Source organism: Neofelis nebulosa, chromosome 6, assembly GCF_028018385.1.
Source record: "Neofelis nebulosa isolate mNeoNeb1 chromosome 6, mNeoNeb1.pri, whole genome shotgun sequence".
NCBI lineage: Eukaryota > Metazoa > Chordata > Mammalia > Carnivora > Felidae > Neofelis > Neofelis nebulosa.
In genome coordinates, this window is record NC_080787.1 from 40,629,397 (window position 1) to 40,648,689 (window position 19,293).

At 35.2% G+C, this 19,293-nt stretch overlaps 1 protein-coding gene across 3 annotated transcripts in view; it reads left to right on the forward strand.

Moving 5' to 3' along the window:
- The window catches only part of DNAH8 (dynein axonemal heavy chain 8), a 335,701-nt gene that overhangs the window by 30,942 nt on the left and 285,466 nt on the right, over nt 1-19,293 (forward strand). For all 3 annotated transcript variants that reach the window (XM_058733804.1, XM_058733802.1, XM_058733803.1), the window contains exons 7-11: nt 2,950-3,139; nt 3,614-3,777; nt 9,394-9,570; nt 10,620-10,733; nt 16,790-16,897. In XM_058733804.1, coding sequence (XP_058589787.1) covers nt 2,950-3,139; nt 3,614-3,777; nt 9,394-9,570; nt 10,620-10,733; nt 16,790-16,897 — 753 coding nt within the window. The remainder of the gene's footprint in view (nt 1-2,949; nt 3,140-3,613; nt 3,778-9,393; nt 9,571-10,619; nt 10,734-16,789; nt 16,898-19,293) is intronic.

Sequence of the window (19,293 nt, forward strand, 5' to 3'; positions counted from 1 at the left end):
AGTATCTGCTTCCCTTTAGCGCCTTCCTAGAGTCTTATCTGCCACTCTCTCAGCTTGTTTATGCCCCCCCCCCCCCCCCCGTCCCCTAGCCATGCAGCTCATGATTTAGTACTCTGGATGGGGTGGGAGAGAAATGAGCCTCTTTGGCAGCATCCTACATAGCTGGGGAAGCTGAATGCTCATTTACATGCTCTCATTTGCCCCTACAGGAGAAATTAAAGGCTGAGAAGATCTCCCTTGGTCATACGCTGTGCAGCCTTGGGGGAGGGGTGATGTGGATAAAGTCAAGTCTTTCCTCTTACCTTATCCAGTGCACTCAAACTCATATTTTTTTACTTCAACTGTGTGAAGGAACTTCTCTTCTGGAAATCTGGACTTCCACAAAGGCTCTTGTGTCCATGGGTGATTAATAGTGCTCTCCATGGGGTTCTAGGACAGTGTCTGAGAGGGGTTAGAGCTGGTTCATGTCCACTGCAGGTTTCACACCTAGACTGAGGTCTGGATGCCTGTTCTCTGATGCATGGTGGGTGAGACTCTTCCTGAGTTCCTTGACATGGTGCTGGATCCCAGAGCTCCCACAAAGCCACTTTTGTCCATTGATAAAAACCAAATTATTGTTTTTTGTTAGGGGACAGAAACAAAGGACATCTTATTCTACCATGTGTTGACATCACCAGCCTGTAGTTAAACATTGAATGTATTACCATAGTTACACTTTTACTTTACTTTCTCTCCTTTCTGTATATAGGACTGATTTGAGTTCCAAGAAAATGTATTCATGTATTCAGGATAACTGAGAAATTACTATAGTAGAATGAAGTGATATTTATCCTTTAGACACTGCTTTTAAAATTCATGAAAATTCCATTTCTTCTAGATGGTGTGCAAATAATTTCCATCCTTCCATTTACTGGGAAAGAATTTAATGTTGTTCACATAATTTTGAGTATTAGTTATTTTAATTTCCTCTTTACTTAATATTTTAACTATTTAATAGTTTAGAAAGACTTATCTAGTGCTTATCTAGTCCTGGGAAGGCAGCTTGATGACATGGGAAAAACAGCAATTTTATTCAGATAGACCCAAATTTGTCACCTACCCTCACCACTGACCAGTGGAGTGTTCCTTGACAGGTTGCTTTTCTTTTCTATGACTTAGGTTTTTACATTATTAACTTGGAAACAGTAATACCCACCTTGCAGGATTGTTGTGAGACTAAATTATAATATTAGGAAATTCTTATCTTGCTAAGTAACAAATCCACCCTAATTTTTCTCCTTTTCTGTTTATGACAAAAAATGGCTTTAAGAGAGGTTGTTTAGCTTGGTTTTCAAGTCTAGGTTGGGAATCATTTCCCTGTGACTCCTTGTAGATACTGCATTGTCTTCTGGTATCTCTTGTGGCTGATTAAGCCTCTTCTGTAAATGTGCTTCATAGGTGATCTGTCTTTTCTTTCAGTTGATTTTGTTCTTTGTCTTTCAAACAGTTTCACCATGATGTCTCCAACCATGTGCACGTGTTTCCCCAGTGTGTCTTCCATTTCAGTAATTCTCCCTTCAACTTGTTTGTAACAAGTCATTCATTTTTATAAGTGAGTTTTTATGTTTTTCACAGTTGTATGCAATTTTGAAAAACATGTTTATTTATTTTGAGAGAGAGAGCACGAGCAAGCACACCAGCGGGGGGAGGGACAGAGAGAGAAAAGGTGCAGCCAGTGCAGAGCCAGAGGCGGGGCTCAGTCTTACAAGTGGTGAGATCATGACCTGAGCTGAAATCAAGAGTTTGATGCTTAACTGACTGAGCCACTGAGGCACCCCGGTATGCAGTTTTAAAAAAGGAAGAAATTCTGTAAGTCTTGTTATGAAAACTTAAGTCTATCTCACTCTCCAGGAGCAACCATTAATCTCTCAACAGATTCTTTCATTTGCCTCCATATCTCTAAATGGTGTGCTCTGATTGTTCCTTTGCCAGATTAGACATTACTTATTGACTTTTTTCTGTGGAAGATGAAGATTTAGCTCTTTTTTATCCTATGCCCCTCCTGCCATTTTCCATCCCTTTGTTCTTATATAACTATAACATAGTTATATTCTATTTCGCTTAGATAAGTATTTGTTTACACCATTATAACTGTGTAAAACCAATCGCAGTTGAGCATATGGTATATCGGTGGTCCTCATAATGGTTCCCTAAACCCTTTCATGGAATGTGCAACGTCAAAATGTATTTTTATCATTATACTAAGACATTTGCCCTTTTTACTGTGTTGGCATTTGACTAATGGTGCAGAAGCAGTAGTAGGAAGGACTGGTGACTCCTTAGCACGAATCAAGGCTGTGGCACCGTACTGTACTTGTAGCTGTTGTAGTCTTCACTGCCATACGCTCACAGTTAAAAAGAAATGTAGTGGCTTTTGGCAAGTTTTTTTATCTTAATTTCTTGGCTTGGGATGTCCATGTCACTTAAATTGTATTAATTGAAATGTCACACTCATAAATGCTAGACTTCTGATTTCTGTGTATTTTATTTCTTGAGACTGATCAGTTTTTCCACTTAAAATTCTGGGCAGAGGGCTAATTTCATTGCTCTTTCCTTACTCTGATTGAGTTTTTCTAGTCTCATTTCCCGGGACAGGGCAATTTTCCACTAAGAACTTTATGCAGAAGGCTCAGCTTCATTTCCTCCACATTGTATAGGCTCCAGGTTCTCTCCTTACCTATGTTGAAAGTAAAGCACTGAGGAAAGTGTCGCCTTGATGAACACACATGGGAATGGTTAGAATGGGGGAAGAATATAAATTTGTTGATTTTAGAACTCTAATTTCCATGACTGCCTAAGTTTTCCTAATATATAGAAAGTATTGACTACACTTAATGTAATGAAAAATAGGTTATGATTTTCAGCTCTTTAATGGGATTAGCATATAACATTTGAACACCACCCTTTCAGGAAGTGCTATTTACTGTACTGGATGCATCAGCAGGAATCCTTCCTGGGATTAGCAATATGCTGTCAAGTATATTTGTGCCAGCTATTCTTGCAACAAAGAATTGGGGTGCTCTAAACCAGTCCAAGCAAGGAGAATCTGAAAAACACATTTTCACCGAAACCATCAACAGATACCTTTCATTTTTAGATGGTAAGTACAAAATTTAACGTTTAGTACATTACTGAAAATGAGCAGATTAACTGTAAGATCTGTTATTAAAGATAAGCTTTAGAGGAAAACCATTCCATCTTAAAAGAAAGTATTACTCAAAATAATTATGAGACCTAGAAGTAAGAAATCAAATCGTTAGAACCTCTCATTTCCGGGGATCTTTGCAGGAGTAGGATATATTTTAAAAAATTTTTCCATTGTAGCAAGCAGATTCTATTCCTATGTTATTAATGAAAAATTCCACCATATTTAAAAATATTACTATATTATTAGCTCTTTCAAAAAATACAACTTTATTAGTTCATATTATTAAAATACATATTATTAACAAATAACCAAGTCACAATCTAACAATCAGTTTGTATTTATGTTTCTCTAACATTTGAGTAATTATAGCTGGAACCACACGTTGACATTAAACACCTCTTCTCAATATTATTTCTTCTTTTTTAGGTGCTAGAGTAAGTATTGAGGGCACAGTTAAGTTAAAGAAGGTAGACAATGTCGATTTTTCCAAACTGCATACTTTTGAAGAAGTGACAGCTGCAGCCAGCAATTCAGAAATGGTTCGTCAGCTAGAGGATGTGCTGATGACATGGTACAAACAGATCGAACAGGTGAGCTAACTCAAGTATTACATCAGATATGAGTTGTAGCTCTCAGCTGTGTCCTAGCCATTGCATTGTGTCCCTGAAAGTAAAGGGAAGAGGAATCTTGCAGATTTGGTTATGAAACTCAGCTTATTCTTGACCTCAGTGCAAAATCATTGTTTTCTGGGGGCCACTGAAAATCAATTTTAATTTTAAACATTTTAAATATTTTTAGATATTTTTAAAAAATATTTTAAATACTGTAAAAATATTTAAATATCTAAAAATATTTTAAATATTTTAAATATGTCTCACTCTTTTTTTTTTTAATTTTTTTTTTCAACGTTTTTTATTTATTTGTGGGACAGAGAGAGAGAGAGAGAGCATGAACGGGGGAGGGGCAGAGAGAGAGGGAGACACAGAATCGGAAGCAGGCTCCAGGCTCCGAGCCATCAGCCCAGAGCCTGACGTGGGGCTCGAACCCACGGACCGCGAGATCGTGACCTGGCTGAAGTCGGACGCTTAACCGACTGCGCCACCCAGGTGCCCCTAAATATGTCTCACTCTTAAGGAGGAACCATAACCATATGGGTTGAGAATGAAAAAAATGAGGAATCAGGAATAGCCAGTGTTCATTCCAATACTTTATATATAGTTTATACTCTTCATAAGAGAAAAGAAGAGGATACAATGAAGCAACTATAGCCGCAGTGCTAGACACTAAATAAATACCTCTTGGTTGATCAATGGAATTGTCTATGTTGACAAAGATGTTCAAACTAGGCTCATTCATGTCACTACCACAACTCTCTGGCCAAATAAATTCTCTCTGGCAGTAGGGAAAGCAGCAATAAGAACGGGACATATGTTAACATTCTGAGAGGTGCCAACCTACATTACCCATACTGCCCCAAATCAGGCACTATGCAATTGCTCTAAACTGAAAGAGGCCTCTAGGAGCCAACTCACGGATCTCTAGTTCATGAGCACAGGTCAGTGGAGCTAGAGAAGAAAACGTTCAGTCAAGTGAAGACTAAGGTAAAAAAAAATCTTGAGTAAAAGCTAGAAAAAAGCACTTTCAATTTACCTCTCTTAGAACTATGTTAGAAGAAAGGAGGTGCAGTTGGAATGGAAAAATTGGAGGACTTTGGAAACTCCACCAGGGCCTGGAGTGCTGGTCACAGAATTTGTTCCAGGTGTCACTAGGAAATTGAAGTGGATAATAGAGCACCGCAGGACTTCTGTACCCACTTACTATGTCGCTGGAGGAAGGGGGAGCTGTAACCCATTGTGGAAATCGGGCTCTGTCCTACACAATGGCTGAGGAGATCCCCCCAATTATTGTAATCAATCAATATAGATTTTCTTTCATGAAAATGAAGAAGCAAAAGAAAATAGCTGAGATTTAGGGAGGTTTAACAAGTTGAAATAAGAAAATCACATTGGGCAATTGCAGCAAATGGCTCCAATTAAGTAGAATCAATGCAGGAAATGGGAGAGATCTTTAATCTAAAATAAACATCTGAACCATGACATCTAAAATAAACATTGACCTTGTCATACACAAAAATTAGTCAAGATAAATTATAAACATAAATTTGAAAGCTAAAAATGAAAAAAAAAAAACCAGATACACACGACAAATTGGATGAATCTCAAAAACACTGTGAGTGAACAAAAGCAACCCTAAATAAGTAATGTGAAAAATAAAACAAAACCTATAAATGAATCAGAACACAACATAGGGCTCTATTGATATCTTCTTAAGGTACAAAACTCAGAAGCCATGAAAGAAAAAACTGACATATTTGACTACATAAAAACAATTTACTAACTTCCATATGTCAAAAATTACCATGAGCAAAATTAAAAAACAACTTTCTTGGAGAAAATATAATCGGCATATGTAACAAAGAGTATCCATAATATGTAAAGCTCTTCTTTACATCATTAAGAAATGGGCAACATTGAAAAAAAATAGGCCAAGGATATGAACAATGTCATTCAAGGAAAGTACATGGAGATATTTGACCTGGGAGTGGGTGGGAGGGGGGTTTAGGAGGTCATGATATCTTCAAATATTTGATGGGATTTCATGTGAAATTAAACTTGCAGTGTATGGCCCTAAATGGCAGAAGACGAGGTGGTGGCTGCAAGGAGAGAGATTTTTAATCTTGAAATCAGGATAATTTTCTCACAGAATCCCTTCTTCACACACACACAAATACAGAATGTACTGCATCCTGAAAGTACCCAATTTGAGGCTGGTATCTATCTGCGAAACATGTTGTAACAGGAATTAAATTTCAAGAATTTTCGTTCTTTAATTCTGTGATTCGAACTAGATAGACCTTCAGCCAGTTAAGAGAAATTTAAATTATGTCTAGTGTCCTCTATTTAAGGTGATGAGGAAGCTTGTGATAGGATTAGGAAAGAGTTCTATACAGAATGGTTAAAATTAAAAGCAAGTAACTTTCATGGAGTGAAGAAAGAACCTCCATGGGTCTGAAAAATCAACTATGTATTTTACTTCCTTTGTATTCTTAAAAATTCCATCACAATTTGAGTTATGTGAAGCTATAAACATAAAAAGTACGGAAAACAATATAACAAAGACCCCTGAAACTACCATTGAGATTAAATAGATAGATTCTCATTTTACTTCAGATCTGTTTTATTTTCTGCCACATTTACTTCAGATCTTGTTTTATTTTCATGAAAGCCTCCAACCCATCCCTTTCCTTCCCTCTATATTACCACTATCCTGATGTTTTTGTCTCTCATTCTCCTGAAAGTTTTACACTTTTATTGCATTTTCATATTTATAAGCTTTAAATTATATATATTAAAATTATGTGTATACACTATGTATATATATAAATACAGAATATATATTTGTGATTAAGGTCTTTATACAATTGGTATTTATAATATCATTTCACAGTTTATGTTTTTTCTCATTTAGCATTCTCTTTCATCTATGTTGGTACAAATAAATTAAATTATTCACTTAACTACTGTCTGGTGTTCCTATCAGTTTATTATATACATTTTCAGACATTAAGATACATTTAAGTCATGTCTAGTATCCTCTGTTTAAGGAGGTAGAGAGATTTGTTCATCCATTCCCTCAGAAAGACAGTTGTTTCTATTTTTAGAAATTCAGTTAATTTTTAGAATTCAGTTAATACCTTTGTTCAAATCTCCTTTGCACAGGTTCTAGAGTTTCTCAGTGGAATTGCTGACAGCAATAGCATATGGCTTTTTTTATTGGCTATTACATAGCCCTCCAAAGAGTGGTTATATTAACTTACTTCATTTTTATAGAAGCATATGAGAGTTCCCATTTCTTCAAATCTTTTGTTGCACTTGGATCATTAGATTTTTAATCTTTGTCAGTATGTTGGGTGTAGAATGATACCTTATTTTGTATTACTCTGATTTCTATTGAGGTTGAATGTGTTCAATGGCTATTTAAGTTTTCTCTTTGTTGAATTGCCTGTTCACATCCTTCACCTAGTTTTATTTCAGATTGCTTGATGATATCTTACCAAGTTGCTGGAGTTTAAATAATATTTTCCATATGTTAACTTTGTTGGTCTCCATTGTGTCCTACATGTTCATTTGGTATGGTGTCTTTAGTCATGTGAAAGTTTTATATTTTAATGTAAACATATTAGTTACAAATTGTAATCCAGCTTCATTTTAGCTACCTCCAGTGGTAGGAACATTGTGCTTTTTGTATTTTATTTAAGAAACTCTTTTCTACTTAAATATTATGTAGATATTCTCCTGAGTTATTTATTTACCTTAAATATTAGTGAAATCTACAAAAATAAATACCATAAAAGAAACAAATTGTTGTAAAATGAACACTCATGTAACCTTTGCACAAGTTAAGAAGCAGCATTACCAGCACCTAACAGTCCCCATGCATCCCTCTTCCCAATTTTAACTCCCTTTTCTTTCCCCAGTGGTAACCATTTTCTTGACAATTATGATATTTAGTTCCATGCTTTACTTCATCATTTTCCCCTCATCTCCTATGTTTTCTTTAAAAGTGTTGCCATTTTGTTTTTAATATTTAGATTTGTAATCCATCTGGAATTAATTGTGTATGTGGAGTAGGAATCTAATTTTGTCTTTTTCCATATAGTTAGCCAATTGTCCCCAAAATAAGCTGTTTATTTAATAGCCCATTGTTTCCGCCTGACAAATTTTTAATATCACTCTGTAATATATAAAGTTTCTAAATCCCTTTGTCTATCCCACTGGTCTACTTATTTGGGTTTTACACTCATGTAATACTGCTTTCATTTCTGTAGTTTTTTACTAAGTCAACATTTGTCATGACAAGTCCCTTTATGTATTTTTCTTCAAAATTGCATTGGTTATTTCTGGTTAATTATTCTTCCAAATTAATTTTAAGACTAGCTTTTCAAGTATTCTGAAAAACTCTATTGATATTTTGATTGGTTTTCATTAAATGTATACATTAATTTAGAGAAAATTGTCACCTTTATGTGGTTGAATATTTCCATCCATGAACATGGTATTTCTCTCCATTTATTTAGGTCTTCTTTTGTATGCTGAAAGTAAGTTTTCTAATTTTATCCACAAAGATATTGTACATCTTTTGCTAATCTCTAGATATCTGATCATTGTTGTTTGTTACAGCAAATACTATCTTCTTTTAGAAATTACATTTTCAGATTGCTATATGGCTTGTATAGAAATGCTATTAATATTTATGTGTACATCCAGTAACCTTACTGAATTGTTCACTTTTACTTATTATAGAAGTTTGTCTTTAGATATTCTTGAATTTTAAAAATGTAGCCAAACATATCATCTTTGATTATGACAATTTTTTTTGAGAGAGAGAGCACACAAGAAGGGCAGAAGGAGAGAGAGAGAGAATCTTAAGCAGGCTCCACACCTAGTGCTGAGCCGGATGTGGGGTTCAATCTCATGACCGTGAGATCATAACCTGAGCCGAAATCAAGTCTGACACTGAACCAGCTGAGCCACCCAGGCACACTGCCATTATTGTTTTTGTTTTTTTTTTTAATTTCCAATTCTTATGCCTTTTGGTTGCTTTTCTTGTTTGGAGACCTCTATTACCACGTCGAATAGTAGTGGGTGGTGTTAGTGGCAAATTTTTCTTGTCCTTGGTTTTAAAGTGATATTTTCTAAAATTTCATCATTAAATATGAGGTTTGCTATAGATTTTTGGTAGATACTATTTATCATGTTAAAGAAGTTCCCTTTTGTTCTTAGTTTCCTAAGAGTTTTTCTTTTAATTTTTTTTTAATGTTTATTTTTGAGACAGAGAGAGACAGAGCACAAATGGGGGAGGGGCAGACAGAATCTGAATCAGGCTTCAGGCTCTGAACTGTCAGCACAGAGACTGACACAGGGCTCGAACTCACAAACCATGAGATCATGACCTGAGCAGAAGTCAGATGCTTAACTGACTAAGCCACCAAGGCGTCCCAGTTTGCTGAGAGTTTTTAATATTCTTCAATTAAAATTTATAAAAATTTTTAGCTTCCTTTGAAAAGATACAAACAATGAGGTTTTACCAAAGAAGAAACTAGCATTCTTAAATTCCGTGAATTTTTTTTTTTTTTTTAATTGCAGGTACTTATTGAGAGTGAGCAGATGAGAAAGGAAGCTGATGACTCAGGTCCACTTACTGAATTGGAACACTGGAAACACATATCAGCCAAATTCAATTATATCATTGAACAGATTAAAGGACCAAGTTGTAAGGCTGTCATAAATGTGCTTAATGTTGCACACTCCAAACTGTTAAAGGTAAAAGGCCTTTTATTTTAAAATTTGATATGCTTCAGAAAACCAACTAGAAAATTACCCTTCTTGAACTGCTTCTTCACATCATATACTGGAACCATGTGTTGAGAGTTTTAAACGTTGAGTGAGGCTCTCTCATATTCCACAATTATTTCCCAAAGAGGAAAAGGAAGTATAGAAATGAAGACTTATTTCTCAATATTTTGTGTATCAATTTTGACAATACTACTATGGAATGATTGCTATTTATTTTTAAGTTGCTTTTGAAATTGTGAATCAATAGAGGCTCATTGAGGTAAAGAACTACATAGAAAGTCAAAAACAAAAATGTGCTCTTGTTAGATAGCTCATGTCCACTAGTCCACGGTTTGGTTTGATTTTTTCTGGGTCCTTTTATTTTTCTGTATTCTTTCTTTAAAAAATTTTATCTATATTTATCTATATCTGTATCTGTCTATCTAGATATATATCCTTTTTTCAAAGACCCAAAATAATGCAATGTTATAAATAACTAACCTAGAAAAGTCACTCCAGATAGAAGCAAGTCCAGCTTAAGCCTACAGACAAAATGTTAATTACAAACAGAATGAGTCTTTAGTTTTAGTAAATCATTTAAGGTGTTTATGATAACTTTGTCTTAAATAATATAAGAAACAGATGTATCAATCACATTTCAGTATCAGCTACTTTAGTATATGTATGATTATGGAAAATAGCCTGAATTTCTTTTTTTTTTTTAATTTTTTTAATGTTTATATTTGAGAGAGAGAGAGAGAGAGGGAGAAAGAGAGAGAGAGAGACAGTGCACAAACGGGGGAAGGGCAGAGAGAGAGACAGGGAGACACAGAATCTGAAGCAGCTCCAGGCTCTGAGCTGTCAGCACAGAGCCTGACGTGGGGCTCAAACTCATGAGCTGTGAGATCATGACCTGGGCTGCAGGCAGATGCTTAACCGACTGAGCCACCCAGGTGCCCCCTGAATTTCTTGACTAAAATTAAGTACAGTGATATATTTGGATGTTTCATGGAATTCTTATACATTTTTTCCCCTAGAATTGGCGTGATTTGGATGCAAGAATAACAGATACAGCAAATGAATCAAAAGATAATGTCAAATATTTGTACACTTTAGAAAAAGTGTGTCAACCTCTCTATAACTATGACCTAGTAAGTATGCTTTTTAAAGTGTACTTTTAAAAATAACTCATTTTAAAATAACTTAATATATGTGTATTGGGAAATGTATACTGCAGAAAAATTATATAAAAGATATATTTTCCTGTTATACATCTATCATGAATTATAAACTTATTTATTATTCCAAACTACATTTAAATATTTGACATTATCATGAGTATAATCTCATTTGTGAATTAAACTAATTAATCCATTGCACATCACAAATTACCCCAGAACTGATTCGCATAAAACACAGTTCCTATAAATCAAGAATCCAGGCATAGCATAGTTTGAGTGTCTCTGCCTCAGGGTGTCTCATGAAGTTGTGGACAAACTATTAGCTGGGAATGTGGTCTCACTGGAAGTGGAGACTAATAGTTGGAGGGTCCACTTCTAAGCTTGCTCATATGGTTGTTAGCAGGCCCCAGTTGCACACCACATGAGTTTTTACATAGGGTAACTTGCTTCCCCTAGGGTGAATGATCCAGGAATGAGCAAGAGAGAGTGCCCAACCAGCATTACCCTGATATCAAAGCACTACAAAAAGAAATAGAAAGATATCCCATGTTCATGGATTGGAAGAATGAATATTGTTAAAATTTCCACACTACCCAAAGCCATCTATATATTCATACAATCCCTATCAAATTTCCAGTGACAGTTTTTGCAATAATGGAAAAAAATCCTGAAATTTATATTGTACGTACCCACAAAAGATGTCCACTAGTCAGAACAATCCTGAGAAAGAATAATAAAGCTAGAGACATTGCACTTCCTGATTTCAAGCTATCCTGCAAAGCTAGAGTAACTAAAGCATTATGGTACTGGCATAAAAATAGACACATCAATCAGACAGAAACAAGAGAGATAAATCCTCACATATATGGTCAAAAATTTTTGACAAGGGAGCTAAGAATACTCAGTGAGAAAAGGATAGTCTCTTCAATAAATAGTATTGGGAAAACTGAATAATCATATGCAAAAGAATGAAGTTAGACCCCTATCTTACATTGCTCACAAAAATTAACTTGGAATGGGTTAAAGACTTCATTGTAACACAAGAAACCATAAAACTCCTGGAAAAAAGAATGGGGAAAAAACTTCTTGACATTGGTTTTAGGGATGATTTTTTGGATATTATATCAAATATGTAATATTATAATATATATTATGTATAATATAATATAATGTATAATATATATAATATAATAATATATAATATATATAATAATATATGTTATATAATATATATATTTTGTATATATGTATCAACAAAATGTAAAGGCAACCTATGGAATGGAAGAGAATATTTGCAAATCATATGTCAGATAAGGAATCAATGTTCAAAATATGTAAGAATTTATACAACTCAATAACAAAAGCAAACAATATAATGGAAAAAATGGGCAGGAACTGAAGAGACATTTTCCCAAAGAAGTCATCCCAATAACCAATGAGAACGTGAAAGGAAGCTCAACATCACTAATCATTAGGAAGTACAAATCAAAACCACAATGTAATATCACTTCATAGCTATTAGAATGGCTATCATCAAAAAAACAAGATAACAAGGATGTGGAGAAAAAAGAACCCTTGTCCACTGTTAGTGGGAATGTAAATTGATGCAGTCACTATGGAAAACAGTACGGAGACTCCTCAAAAGATTAAATAGAATTATCATATGATCCAGCAATTCCACTACTGAGTATCTTTTCAAAGTAAATGAAATAAGGATATCTGCACTCCCATGTTCATCACAGTATTACTTACTCATAATAACCAAGATATGGAAAAAACCTAGGTGTCTATCACTGGATAAGTGGATATGTATATGAAAGATGGAAATCTTGCCATTTGTGACACGGGTGGACCTTGAGGACATTATGTTAAATGAAGTAAGTACAACAGAGAAAGACAAACACTGTGTGATCTCACTTATATGTGGAATTTTAAAAAGCCAAACTCATGGTAACTAACTCATAGAACGTTAGTTGCCAGGGCTGGAAGTGGGGGAAATTGAAAGATGTTGGTCAATGAGTATAAAATTCCAGTTATAAATCCATAAGTTCTGGGAACCTGATGTAGAGCATGGTACATTTTATCCTTTCTTTAGTAGAGAGGGGAAGTCAAGGAAACTAATATTTGTTGAGAACTTATGGCAGTGTTGCCCAACTTTGGCTGGGTGTTGCCTCTTTTGTGCATCACGTTTAGCCAGGAGAGTTCCTCAGGCAATTGTGTTTTTAAAGGTGTCCACAGTCTTGAAAACCCCTGGCCTTTTACTGTGGGCATTGTAATATATACTTTCCATGCATTTTCATTCTGTATGCAAAACAGTCCTCATTTTAAAAACAAAGAATAGAATTTGAGCATTTCTACAACTGTAAGTCATGAGACTGAATTTGAATCTAGCACTCTGGCATTTTGCTTTGTTTTTGTTCCTACTTCTCCATGCTGCTTCTTCAAGTTATTCTCTAAGTTAAAATGCTTTCAAAATAATTTATATTAGTGTCTGATATACATATTCAGCATTCTCCATTCTAATTTTTGAAGACATAGTCAAAGCCTCCACATACATGTTGCCATTGGCTATATGGTTTGGTTGGCCAAACTTTTTAGGGAAAGGTCAATGCTGGTTTCATCCTGGAGTCAGGGAAAGAGGATTTGGAGAAGATAGATATGTATAGGGGTGGTTCATATCCATTCCAAGATGGTTCCGTTAACCAAGGAGTTTAATGTAGGTGAGGAGGGAAAAATGTAGAGTTGAGAGCCTTGGTCAGGACAGTTCTTACGGCCATGCAGGAATCTATTCTCCACCAGAAAGCACCATGAGAGAGAATAGGAAGACTTCCAGGAGCAGTCTTGGAATTGATTCCATAAAGAGATGATGGGTTTTATTTACAGCTTATTTACACCTTTAGTACCAGCAACTGGACTTCTGCTGGGGACCTTTTAAAAATCCGTTTCACATTAGAACATTTTGCATCACTTTTTAGGTGTTTGTGTGCATATGATCATGAGTAAAACAAACCAAACTGGTAATAGAGAATTATGGCCATTACTTGGCTCACTCAGGAGCTCAGTGACTTGATTCCCCAGCTTTATAGCATGTGCATTTAAAATCTATTTCTAAGAAAAATCAGAATTATCACATGTCACATGCATTTGGGCTTATTCACAAGTTGAAGATTCAAATATTAAATAGACATATATTTAAAGTCTATTCTAGGAGGACTACCTGCAAGTAGATATTGATGAAACAAATGTAACAAAACATTAATTTTTGTCAAGTGTAGTGATGGATATAACTGATCATTATACTATTCTCTGTACTTTTATATATTATTTAAAGCTCTTCATTATAAAAAATAAACTTGGAAGAAAGGTACAATGCTTTTTATTGTTATCAAGCTCTCTAGATTTTTAGGTGTACTAATTTCAACTTCTTGGTTCAAAAGACTTGTTTAAATTTATAGAATTTTCACATCTTTTAGTTCTGGTGTTCTTTTCATCCTAGTAATTTAAAAAATTTTATTCGATTGCTCTAGCCATGGATATACATTAGTATTATTATTTTGTTGCTGCTGTTGTTGTTGTTGTTATTGAGCTTTTTATATTCTCTGATGAAGGAATGTTTCAAACATTATCTTTGATATTAAAGAAGTACTAATAATACTGTCATATAATTGCTTCCCCCTCATATAGTCACTGTCTTCGATGCATTCACTATTCTTTTTATCCTCATTTTCTTTACTCTCATTAATAGCAAACAGCAATTGCTTTGGTTTGTAACTCACAAACTAGTTTAGCTTGTAACTCACATTTGAGCAGGAAAAGTGCAGAGGACTCATGCTTCCATTTCTTGTTGATAAATTTTATGAATTTTATGTTTAATGTTTCATTTTATTATCTTGCTATTGCACTTTCTGGGTATTGGCATATCTGTCGTGTATTTTACATATAAAGTGTCAAACGCTGTGTACAGATAGGTAAGAACTATGTGCTCAAGGAGCTTCTCTAATAAATGATGTTTAAATTTAGATGAAGGTCATTTTCCTGATGGACCCATTTGGTGCCATCTCTGAGCCTTCTTCACTGGAGCGAGGGGCACTTTGTAGACTTGCTTTATTGAGAGTGGAAGGGACTCCTGCAAGGCTTATTTTCATTAGACTCTTTCTGATATACAGATAACACATACAATATGAATTCTGACATACAAGGTTACCTACAAAGTAATGATGTTAATTTACATAAGTCACATACAATAATTGATTTAATTAAGCCATAGTTAACACCTGATGCCTAGGACATACAGTACACTATTCAGTAGTTATTTCTGGTTTTATTTTGTCATTATTAAAGAAATCATTTAGGGGTGCCTGGGTGGCTCAGTCGGTTAAGCGTCCGACTTCGGCTCAGGTCACGATCTCACTGTCCGTGGGTTCGAGCCCCGCTTAGGGCTCTGTGCTGACTGCTCAGAGCCTGGAGCCTGTTTCAGATTCTGTGTCTCCCTCTCTCTCTGACCCTCCCCCGTTCATGCTCTGTCTCTCTCTGTCTCAAAAATAAATAAATGTTAAAAAAAATTTAAAGAAATCTTTTATATATTCTGTTTTGTCCTAACAAAAGGCAAGCTCCTTGATGATGGAACAGCCATTGACCTGTTCTTCCATCCTGATTTGTGTCATAGTTAAAAGCAGGGTCTCAAAATCTCAGGCACATAACTGTAGTTATGTAACAACTGTGGGACAAGGTACTTAACTTCCCTGCTTCTATGTTTTCTCATCTGCACAATGGGAATAATCATAATACTTTATTTTTTAGGTTCTACGACACTTATCTTTCTCACATTTAACATCTCTGTACTCAGAGCACATCTTATAAGAGAGTCCAGTCTTAGGAATCATTGTGGATGTGACTGGACACCATCTTAGATTATTAGTTTTCCGATTGAAGTGTTTTTGTTTTTTTTTTTTTGTTTTGTTTTGTTTTGTTGGTAACATTGGTATGAATGTAGACTACAGTGAGTAAGTAACCAGCCTGTGGTACAAATCTTCAGGACAGTTTATTCTCCCACCATACCCAAGGAACAAGATTTGGACATGGAATCTTTGTTCCTGTCATTTTCTCCATGGCTCGTTTATTTCATGATTACCTTTACAGAGAGCATTTAGCCTGTTGGTGACTTAGTTTTACGGGAGAGTTAAAACTTCCCATATTGAGCATTTTTTTCCTTTCTTGCTAATGTATAAAGAATTGGTGCCATCTTGTAATCAGTGATGTTTCAGATGTGATGATCTAATGTACCTTAAATGATCATTGTCAGCATAAATTAAGGTAATATGTGAAGCTCTTTGCCTAGTGCCTGGCATATCGTAAGCATTCAATATACATTAGTGATGGTTTATGTCTCTCTTGTACTTGTTTCCCTTTGCTGAATGCTTTTCCACTTGTTTCACTGTTTTGCATGTATCTCTTCCACTCTGTTGTGACTGCCTCTAGAACTGTCCTTATATTTGAATTTATATATTTGAATTTCTCCCAAATATCCTCCAAAACTGGTGGGTTAGTAGGTTTGCTGAAAGGTGAATTGAATTGCACAAGTGGAAATAGGTTTTAGTCTGATCTCTGTTTTAAACTAGCTTTCTGGCCATAAGCAAGTCACTTTACCCTTGAAGATATCAAGTTTCTTCATCTTTAAATAGATTATCTTGAACTATTCATCCTAAAATCATTTTCACCTCTTAAATTTTATTTTTAAACAAACGTTTAAGGTTAGATGTACAGATAAGTTACAATGACAGTACAGAATCGTCTTCAAGTTTCTCCCGTTAACACCTTGCATTTTCTTGGTACATTTGTCAAAACTGATATTCTTTTTCTGTTCCAAGATCCAGTCTGGGACACTACATTGCATTTAGTAAAAGTTGACTTTAAGATCAAAGTTTCAGCCTTATTTTATGCATGTTTAGAGTTTTGAATTTTATAGAATATTGTTTATTAAAAATATAAATATATGACAGACTTCCCTTAATATATTTCAATTTTAGGTTTCCATGGCACATGGAATACAAAATTTGATTAATGCCATCAGAATGATTCACGGTGTGTCACGGTATTATAATACCTCAGAGAGAATGACCTCGTTGTTTATCAAAGTAAGTTTCCAAGGAAGAAATCACACATGTCACCCTGTAAAAAAGTTAATAATACTTTCCCTCGGGGCCAGAGAAGGGAACTGGGAAGTTTGGGTGCCTCTCCAAGTAATGGATTTCAATACTTCCAGTGGACAAGAAATGAAAGGTGTTGACTGGTTAGTTGTACTGAATTGAAGGTGTACCCTCTTTTTGTTAGAGGTAAGCCCTCAGGTTTTTTGTTTAAATGTAGCTGGTGCTTTTCTAATTTATTCTGTTCAGATAGTTTCCTCAGGACCTAAGAATTGTGTCCACTATTAACAATGTGTCTTTAGCCTCTCCCGGTGGCCCTGTAGTTTGTGTAAAATCTTCCTCTGATGACATATGGTTCATCACTTAAGTAACTTGAAAAATCATCCACGAAACACATGAATAGAATTTCTTTGTGATTCAAGCAGAACATAAATATATAAAGTAACAGTCACATTTCTTTTAACAAGCAAATGAATAGATTTAATCATCATCTATTTCCCAAACAAGGCAAGAAGTTTAGGATTTTTCCCCATCCCTTGTCTCTCTCTTTCTTGTTATGTATGTCCCACGCTGAGATTTCTCATTTTGTATTTTTGCTAATATTTAAAAAAAATTTTTTTAACATTTATTTATTATTGAGAGACAGATGCAGAGTGTCAGGGGCAGAGAGAAGGGGAGACACAGAATCTGTAGCAGGCTCCAGGCTCTGAGCTATCAGCAGAGAGCCCGATGCGGGGCTGGAACCCATGAACCGTGAGATGATGACCTGAGCTGAAGTCGGTTGCCTAAGCAACTGAGCCACCCAGGCACCCCTATTTTTGTTAATATTTTGAAACTATTTTGCCTAATATTTTGTTAACATTTTGAATCCACATGTATTCCGACTGAAATCTAAGCGTTGCTAGTTTCTTTGATCACCTCTGTTTGGTGATTTCCATATCTTCCTCCATCTTGGATTCATTATTTCTTTGGGTGAAAAGTATTCTCAAATGGTTCTTTCAGAGAGAGAGTCTGTGTGTGGTGAACCTCCTGAATTCCTGCATGTGTGAAAATAGCTTCATTTTGTCCTGCCACTCAAATGTTAGTTTGACTGGGATTCCAATTTCAACATAATTTTCTTCTGGAAACTTGAAGATGTTGTTGTCTCCTATCCAGGACTGTTCATGAGAAATTAGATGCTAATCTGATTATTTTTCCTTTGTAGGCAACCTATCTTATTCTTTCAAGAAGCTTTTAGGATTTTTTTCTCTATCCTTGAACTTCTAAAATTTCAAAGTGATGTGTTTCTTTTTACATTTATCTTGTTCTGTATTTGCTGGATTATTTCAATCCAAAGACTTTTGTCTCCATTCCTGAGAAATTTCCTTGTTTTGATTTTGACTATTCCTTACCTACCTGTTCAATTTATTCTCTCCCCTTGAATCTAACTTCCATTTCTCTTAATTTTTTTTTTGTCATTTTCTGTCCTTTGACCTTTCAGCTCACTCATTTGCTCTTCATTTATGTCCCAGTTGCCAGTCAGTTCATCAATACATTTTTTTTTTTTTGATAATAAAAATTTCAACTTCCAAGTTCTCTAGTTGTTTTCTTTTCGTGATGCAAAATACTCTCATATCTTCCTCCTGAACTAATTTAGTTAATAAAAGATATTTTAAAATATTTTACATATTTTTTTTTGTATTTCCTTTTCGTTGAGTTTAATGCCTCTGTTACCATGTTTATTTTCTTTAATTGTTTGGTCATTCTTAGTTGTCTGCCTATTTTTGTCTTCAACTCCTAATTTGCCTTCCTGTGCTGTTCCTTGTAGTCTGTCTCTTGTGTGTGTGTGTGGGGGGGGGTGCGGGCAGAGGCAGAATGTCAAGAGCTTTTTCTCTGACATGTCCTCCTGGGGCACAGAAGCTACCTGGGGCATAGTCCACACTCATGGCTTTGTCCTGCCAGCATATGTCATTGTTACGTACTGTACAAGCTGCTCCAATTTCAATGTGCAGCGTCATAAACAAGGGATACCTCTCATTGTCTCCCAACCCAAAGATTTCCCATAAATGTTCCACCTTCATGGTAACCTTCTCCAGAACTGGGTTCTGGTTTCCTCTAGTCTTCCCCCCCACACCTCCTTTCTGGAAATTTGATCCCATGTGCTTTCCATATTTTAGGAATTCTCCAAAATGTCTGTGTGTCAACCTGCCATCTCAGTGTAACCTCCTGACCATTTAAGTGACTGGTTTTTTTCTCCCACTATTTTGGGGATGTGGTTAACTTTAAATTTAGTTTGCATGTTGAAGAATGGTGAAGAATCACACTTGGATCCTAATTAGAGGAAAGATAAACAACAGAAAAATATAGAGGACTTTGAAATTTATGGCCCCAGTGACATTGACTTAAAT